This window comes from Centruroides vittatus, unplaced genomic scaffold, assembly GCF_030686945.1.
Source record: "Centruroides vittatus isolate TY-2023 unplaced genomic scaffold, ASM3068694v2 contig_3092, whole genome shotgun sequence".
Lineage (NCBI taxonomy): Eukaryota > Metazoa > Arthropoda > Arachnida > Scorpiones > Buthidae > Centruroides > Centruroides vittatus.
Window position 1 is genome coordinate 5,047 of NW_027121990.1, and position 9,274 is coordinate 14,320.

Sequence of the window (9,274 nt, forward strand, 5' to 3'; positions counted from 1 at the left end):
ATTGAAAAAGTAATATTCAGCTCCCGGTGACCCCACCCACCATGGGGTCCAACAAGGGGATGCCGTCACATGGGAGACTCCCATAGACCGTCACACCAGGGTTTCCCAGAGAGCTATACCCTCACAATGCAGTCAAGAAGAGCACATCTTGCCTGACGTGTCTGCCCGGTCTGCATCGATCGGTTGACTCCAAGCCGAGGTCAAGAATAACTCAACGACCAGCCGATTGACTCAAACGGAGCCTGATTTGAGCCTCCCGTTTATCCGAAGCAGGGGCCAAAGCAGTGTGTTGGGGACGTTATGTTGCCCCTCAACTACCAGGATCCCCCTTTCCGGCATACAGGCCACCACGCACGGCAAACACGTGGGTGGGCGTTCAGATCCCAGGGATGGTAAATAAGGGTTACTAAACCATCTCTGGGAGGTCCCCTCACCACGGACAGGAACTACATCGAGGGGACATTTAAGAGAGAGCAAAGCTAAAATGATTGCTGTCCAAGTGGCTTCGGCATTAATTTACATACACAAGAAAGGTGATTTTCCTAAATCTTTGTATATTTATTTAATAAGTGCATATTGCATGTTAAATTGTTCTGCTTTCACAGGAATCATTCACAGAGATGTTGGATCTAATAACATCGTGTTAGATAAGAACAAAGGAGCACAGTTAATAGATTTTGGCCTGTGTGCAGTAAGTATTGTACTTATCCTAGTTTTGCTTGAACTATTGCTGTATAAAGCTTCCTAATTTTTTTTTCAGTATAAACAAAACCCGAAAGTTTTGCGAGATCCCTCCCTACCTGTGTTTCGAAATTCTCAAAGGAAAGTCCTATGGTGAGAAACTCAATTTGTATTTAATCATTGTGTTTTCTTGACTCGTGTAATCAATGTGCCATTTACAGATTCCTACTGAGATTGGTGAGCTTTTGGTATCACAATATACCAGATTTTTATAGGAAAAATTATCAATTATTTAGAAGCATTTATGGAACATTATCATTATAATAATGACTATTTCGAAAGAATGACGTTATAAGAAAGAATCAGATGTAAGCGACTATCATTTTTTATTTGTTAACAATAAAAAGACATGACGATTAATGCGAAAGTCTCTTTGCAGTTGCCCAAAGCGTTCATGTGCACTATTCTCACAATTTATCGATTGATGCAAAAAAGTTTATTCAAGATTTATTACAGAAAGTGAGTTTATACGAAGGCTATTATTAAAAAACGAACCTTATTTAAAAAAGAAGAAAAGTACTGTAAATATCATTAAAATATATTTTTTTCCATATTCTACATACTTTTATCTACTTTTATACATAATTTCCATTTTGTTTAAACATTTGTCATACTGCTCAACAATTTTTTGAATTCCGACTTCAAAGAAATCTGCCGCTTGCGAAGAAGCCCAATCCATGACTGCAGTTTTCACTTCTTCGTCATTGAAATGTTGACCACCAAGGAACTCCTTTAAGTATCGAAACAAGTGAAAATCACTGGGTGCAAGGTCTAGACTGTGTGGATGATCGTATCGAGTCAAAACGATAAAGCACTGTTTAATCTTTTTGTTTTGTGATCATCAGAAAGCAGTCTTGGAACCCACCGAGAAAACAATTTTCGATAATTCAGTTTCTCCGAAACAATAGTATACAAAACTGATCTTGAAATCTGTGAAAATTCAATTGATAATGTTAAAATAGTGAATCGTCGGTCCTCTCGAATTTTGTTATCCACATCACAAATCAAATCTTCAGAAATCAGAGAAGGACGGCCAGGGCATGGCTCATCATGCAAATTAACTAGCTCATCCTTGAACATTCTTACCCATTTTCAAACTTTACTGTCACTCATAGCATTATCACTGTAAACTCCACAAATCTGACTGTGAATTTCTGCTGCTGCCAAGTTTCTTGCATTCAAGAATCGAATAACAGATCGTATCTCACAGTCGCAGGAGACTCAATTTTCTTAAACATTTTAAACTTCTACAGCTCAGCATACAGACAGACGATATGGCTGCAAATGGCGTCAAGCTTGCTCGAAGCAGAAGCGCATGCATACTGCCGTGATTGCACATTATTCTCGCTCTTTCACAAACGGACCTTATTTAAAAAATAGCCCTCATAATTTATAAAGTCTGTTTTTTCCACACAATCCATTTCAAAATTATTATTTTTTTTATTGCATTTTTAAACTATTAAGTGGTTTATTTTCACATACTTGAATGTTTTCTGTTTCGAATGTCTAAATTTAATATACTTTAAAACCTGCGTAAATGCTACTGAACATATTTACCTGCTTAACCCCTTTGTTACATTTGTTCCGCCCGGAATGGCGCTTGGAAAACCACCAAGTAATTTACTTTTTATATTGAATAATTATTTCCACTCAAATGTGAATCTGACAGCCAAAAAAATTGCTGGAAAATAATTGCCGCAAAATAAACACCCCCCAAAAAGTGTTTTTACAGAAAAACTATATAAAAAATTAAAAATAATTTAAAATGAATGCTTTTATTTGAAAAACAGCTGCACAGATTGTTATTCTTTCATTTAATAAGGTATAAAATTTCACACATGCAGTCTACATTGTTTACAAACCAGCTGACCCTGAGAACAGCTGGTGTCAGCTTTCCTGAATAGCTCTCATGTATGCTTCAGGGGAATATTGGTATAAAGGCAGAGAAGAACTAACTTACCACATCTATTCAAATATAACACAATATTTTCATTTTTATGCTATTAAAATACAAGGGGACCGAAAAAACGTATGGGAATAAAATTATACTGAATAAAAACCTGCTGATGTCATAAAAAACATCCAATAACATTTTATAAATTTTACTGAAGTCAAATCAGTCAAATAGAAGTTCGAAACAATTTAATTAATTTGATTTTAAAAAAACTCCCATAAAAAACCATAGCACAATTAATTATCTAATTAAAAAATTGTTATGAAATATTTTCATGGCCAAAATAATTCATGAAGAAGCCCTCATGAAGAATTACTATACGTACCATATCCGTAGCTATAAGCTTATCCATATAGCATGGTTATAAACTCTGTATCATATCCATATAACCATACCGTATTCCATAAGAAAAGTTTGGATCAATCAAACTTTTACAGTAGGGATACGAAGAACTGACTGACTGCGCATGCGCTAAGTCGCCATCAGTAGATATACAATCAGTTGTGCCGGAAGCAACCAACAAAACTTTGAGAGAGGCAACATGGCTACTCATCAAAAATGTGCTGCAATGATTGCATTGTTGGTAATAAGTGTAGGTGCCTTTATTATTAATAAAAAGTGGACAAGTTGACGACAACGACACGTATGTCCCATCAACACAAGTTGATGGGACATACTTGCCACAGACCACTTTGCCAATTCACATTATTTTGTCAAATGAAGGCCGTCGATCCCAAGGAATTTAAGTATACAAGGATGAACATGGATCTCTTCCACGAGCTGTTGAGACATCTGTGGAGAAGACTGTACAAATCACATGGTCAAGCAGTTCATCTGGAAATGAAACTTGCATTGACATTAAAGTGAAGCAAAAATACAAATTATAATTAAAACTGCAGCTGTGTAATCAATCCTCTTTAATAATATAATATATATTTTTTACAGATACCTGGTCTAGGGAGGCAGTATTCAAAGTATCACTTGAGATTACAATATAGGAAAGTGTACAGCTAGAAAAATCATAGTGGAGGTCAGTACTTTCATCTCAGTTCCATTTATTTTTTTTTATATTAAAAGAAAAATTGTCTATTTTAAAATTTGTGTAATATTAAGTAAATAATTGTCATTTTTATAATGAAATTTATGAATGTAAACAATATAATAATAATAATAATAAATGTATCCACAATTGTGACAAATGATACTCAAAACTTACATAGGTATTTAAAAATTTTTCTTACTGTTCACCATGATTAGTTTTGTTACGCCTAACTTCTGTCTGTCAGTTTGATAAAATTCTAGATTATAACTTCTTAAATTTTTCTAATTATCTATATATATAATTGAGATGAGTTGATAATAATAATAATAATAATAATAATAATAATAAGTCAAACAGCTGGTTAGCTCAGGGATGCCTCTTTGGGGAGACGGAAGGATTCATGATCGCCATACAGGATCAGGTCATAAATACTAAAAACTACAGAAAACACATACTCAAAGATGCAACACTCACAAATGACACATGCAGAAAATGTCACATCATGTCAGAAACTATACAACACATCACCTCTGGTTGCAAGCTCTTGGCACAGACAGATTATTTACACAGACATAATCAAGTAGCAAATATAATACACCAAGAGCTTGCAAAGAAACACAAATTAGTAGACATCCACAAATCGTACTACAAATACATTCCACAGACAGTATTGGAAAGCAACACGCACAAAATGTACTACGACAGAGCCATAATCACAGATAAAACAATTTACCACAACAGACCAGACATCACATTCATTGACAAACACAATAAAATCACATACATTATAGACATATCCATTGCAATCACTCACAATATACAAAACGCATGCACTGAAAAAATTAGCAAGTACACAGAACTCGCCCAGGAAATAAGGCATCTGTGGAGGATGGATAGGGTGCTTATTGTACCTGTTGTTCTCTCTTCTACAGGTGTCATACCACACACACTACACAAAAGCCTGGGCACATTACAATTGAATAGAAATTTGTACATCACACTACAGATGGCCACTATATTGAATACATGTCATATTGTGAGAAAATTCCTGAATACAGACACACACACTGATACACTTCTTTAATTTCTGTTTTGGTTACTATGCCTTGACTTTGGTCCGGCATAGTGCACAGCCACCGGTGTTAACCGAGTATATCTCACTTAACCCAACATAATAATAATAATAATAATCAGCGCAGAACCCAAACGATTAGGAGTTGAACGTTCAAATTTGGTACACAGTTAGGGTACGTCACGAGAATGCACACTAAGAAGGTTGGTTGGTTCGTTCGTGTTTTTTGGCACAAGAGCCATATAGGCTATGCTGTGCCATGATAAATAGTGAAATTATATGAAACTAAATATATATAACATAAACAAGTGTAAATAAACAAAACAACAGAATAAATATAAGTATATAATAAATAAATAAATAAATAAATTAGTTAATTTATATCTCCCTATTAATATTTATAACTTTCAAAAAGTTCAGTATCTTATCAAGATTTGGCCTCTGGCCCAAAATCTCTCTCAAACTTGCATTTCCAAAATGCTGTCTACGACTCTGGTCAAAAGCAACACAGTTGCAAAGTATGTGTTTAACACCATGCACACTGAGAAGGGATTTTTCGAAATTCCTCTTCACAGGGAGGAGGGATGGGATTAAAGCTTCTATATACATTATCGAGACGTGTCCAAACAGTTAAGAGTTGAAAGTTGAAATTTGATACACAGTTAGGGTACGTCACGAAAATGCACACTAAGAAGGGATTTTTCGAAATTCCTTCCCACGGGGGAGAGGGACAGAAATAAGGCTCAACACTTCCATTGTTGATGGAAGTGTTGAGTAACAATGGACGTGTCAACAATGGAAGTGTTACGTAACAATAAATTGTCAACAATGGAAGTGTTAATGTTACGTAACAATGAATTGTCAACAATGTAAGTGTTACGTAACAAGAGAAAGTGATGTGCAAGACACAGATGCAGTTTTTTTCGTTTTTGTGGGAAATCGAACATATTTTTAGACCCATCTAAAATTTTCTAATTAGTCTGGAAACAGGGGATTCCAATTCTTGCATTCTGTGAAAATAGGTAAAGTTTACTATAATGTAATAATCTTAATCTTCACTATCGTTAATTTTGCCCGAGCAATGCCGGGCCCACCCGCTAGTATAAATATAAAATTGACTAATATAATTATGAAATTTAAATTAGGAGCTTAGTGTATATGGTACATGTACTTTTCCATTTCTGCAATGTTTTGTGTATTTCCAGGTCTGTACATCAGTATGGGAGGAACTGAAGCAAACATACGTGGCATTATCATCAAATGCAAAATGGTTGCAGATACAAAACAAATTTTGGGAGAAATGGCAGTTTCCTCTTTGCTTAAGTGCAATAGATGGAAAACATGTCAGGATCAAGGCACCACCAATGTCCAAATCAGAATTTTTTAATTTTAAAAAATTCTATAGCATTGTTCTGATGGCTGCATGTGATGCAGACTACAGATTTGCATTTGTAGATGTGGGAACATATGGGAGTGATTCTGATGCTACTATCTTGTCATAGTCAGCCTTTGGTAGCTCCTGTCCAATAACATTGACAAGTGAAAGCTGCCAAGTACAGACACAACCCTTCCATTTGCATTTGTTGCAGATTCTGCATTTCTGCTAAAACTAAAACTTATGCACCCTTATCCTGGAATGAATTTGCCAGAGGGTGAATCTATCTTCAATTATCGTCTCTCCCGGGCAAAAAGGGTTATAGAGAGTACATTTGGAATTTTGGCATTGCAATGGCAATTTTTCATCAATCGATTACGCCGTCTCCTGATGTCGTAACAAAAATGGTATTATGCATAGTTACACTGCATAACTTCATAATGAAAAATAATTTGATGCCAGAATACTGCCCAAAATACACACGTCAACTATAAATGTGATACAAGATGTGACTTTTGAAACATCTCAACAATGCAAAACACAAGAAATATAACATGCTGCAGTCACAAACACTGTTGTTTGAAAATTGAAATGATTTTGATAAATAAATGGTTGAAGCATTTACCAGTACACATAGTCCACTTAAAGAATTTAAACGAAAAACGAAATATCTGTAGCTTTTAACACCAATAGTATACAAAAATGATTCCATATTGAAAGAAATCAAAAGTAATGTAGTCAACAGAAAATTGCCAACAGGGGTGTATTTAAAGAACAGATAACATAACCTTTCCAGATATTTGGCTGGATTCTTAATGCTTAAATGTAACGAAAACGTTTGCTTACTAAAAGTTTGATATCTAAAAAGGTTTGGTTATTCATTTTTCAGAAACGCAATCATAAAAACAAATTGTTAAACTTGAAAATTTTTTCCTGCTGCTTTGAGTGAAATAAACTGGAAATGAAAGACTGTCGCTATACTATAGTATATTATGATCTATCACATGATGTCTCCACAGTTCAGCGAATTCTTCACAAAAAGAATAAGTTATCAGGAAACGTCAGAAATGAGTAGACACGTGATCGAATGGCACCGACACATGTCATGTGACACTCTCGTACACATCCATCTTCCGATGTGCCACTCCACAATGAAAACAAGCTTAAGCAACGACATCCTCGAACGGGTACACTCGGTATGTATTCCGACAATATTTTGTTTGTAGCATATTTTATATTGCTAATTTCCAGCAAATTATACGTGTTTTGGACACGATTGAGTCAAATTAGTCTAGAAATGATTAATTTTATCGAAGAAAACCTCTCAAATAGCTGTATCCCCTAAACTGCACAAGTGCCAAATATGAAAAAGAAATAGGAAACAATCTGAAGGGTACAATTCTAGGGTTGCCTGAAGGGGGAGGAAACCCCCCAATTGTAGACCCCCTGTGTGATCAAATAATGTCTAATGAACCATACACCTACAAGCGATACATCACAAGATATAGCCCCCCAAAATCGCGCGTCGCTCAGCAAAGACTCGCTTTTAACCCTTTGCCCCCAAAGGTACCGATCGATCGGTACCCTGGCTCGTTAAGCAAAACTTCGAGGGTACCGATTCATCATTACTTTGGTAAATATCAATTTTTGTAAAATTTATCAACAACAGATGTCAGCACTTGACGGCATCGTCTTGTCTATCGTCTGTTTTACATATTTTTGTCCACGTTCCATATGGAAAAATGGCAACATTCGATGAAGACGAAGCTGAGATGCTAGAAAATCTGAAATATCTAGATTATATAGATCGTATGGAATGAAGAAGTCAGCAGATTATTTTTCCAAGAAGAAATGATCTCGAACAATTGGATGATTATGACTGATGGAACAACTGTTGTCGGCTCTACATTTTTATGTCGCAGGAACATTTCAGTTGGTCTTAGGCGATTTAAATGATTTAAGTCAATCATCTGCTTGTAGAATGATTAATAGAGTGAGTTTTTTAATTGCTCAAATCTCAGCAGATGATATTCAGTTGCCTAAAACAGAATCTGAAAGAACGCAAGTAAGTAGGCCTAATATCCCTTTATCTTTCGATACTATACTAATAAAATAATTTTATCTTGGTTTTTTACAAGTTTCTATATTAGAATCATTAATTTAAATTATAGATTAATGTTACCTATAATTCCAAAATGGCAGCTTGTCTCTGATTCCAGCAAATAGAAGAAAGGAAACAGTGGGGACGCACGTTCTAACCTAACCTAATCCAATCCAATAATTTTGTTGGTAATAATTATGGTAATTTATTAGAATAGGTTAGGTTAGGTTAGAACATGCATCCCCACTGTTTCCTTTCTTCTATTTGCTGGAATCTGAGAGGAGCTGCCATTTTGGAACATTAACCAAATTATATATAGTCTTTATTCATTTAATTAATACATTACTTTTCAAAGTATGAACAGTAATAAAATATAAAAATAATAGATCACGTATATATTTATATTTTCAGATAAGTCAAGACTTTCTTCATTTGAGTGGTTTTCCATGTGTGTATGGAGCCATTGACTGCACCCACATTCCAATTCAGTCACTGGGAGGAGAAACTGCTGAATTATTTCTAAATAAAAAAAGATATTTTTCTATAATGTTCAGACAGTTTCAGATAGCCAACTTAAAATCAGAAATATAGTAGCCAGATGGCCAGGTAGTTCTCATGATGGCACTATATTTGCCAATAATCATCTGTGTGCTATGTTTCTAGCAGGAGACATTCCATCAAAATATCATCTTGGTGACAGTGGATATGGATGCAAGGCATATCTATTAACACCAATATTAAATCCACAAAGTGATCAAGAAAAATGATAATTATTAGTTATATAATATATATTATTAAAATATATTTAATGGATAATATAGTTTTAAATGGTCATATATATTTCAAAATTAATATCAATTATTTTTTCTTTGAAAGATATAACAGATGCCACATAAAAGCACGGAACACAGTGGAACGGCAATATAGTTTATGGAAACGACGTTTTCCCTGTTTATCAGTAGGTTCACATTGCAACCCTCAAAATGCTA

The 9,274-nt window shown here is 34.8% G+C and overlaps 1 protein-coding gene across 1 annotated transcript; it reads left to right on the plus strand.

The window, feature by feature from the left end:
* Nucleotides 1–8,066: 8,066 nt before the first annotated feature.
* LOC136973148 (putative nuclease HARBI1) lies at nt 8,067–9,052 on the plus strand. The gene is made up of 2 exons (XM_067267843.1): nt 8,067–8,249; nt 8,840–9,052. Exons 1-2 carry the CDS (start codon nt 8,067–8,069, stop codon nt 9,050–9,052), a joined length of 396 nt encoding a protein of 131 aa, XP_067123944.1.
* The last annotated feature ends 222 nt before the right edge of the window (nt 9,053–9,274 follow it).

Bases quoted from the DNA above. Each gene is read 5' to 3' on its own strand.
- LOC136973148 (XM_067267843.1), top strand. From the start codon at position 8,067: ATGGAACAACTGTTGTCGGCTCTACATTTTTATGTCGCAGGAACATTT. The intron at 8,250-8,839 runs GTAAGTAGGCCT...TATAATGTTCAG, and splicing joins CAGAATCTGAAAGAACGCAA to ACAGTTTCAGATAGCCAACT.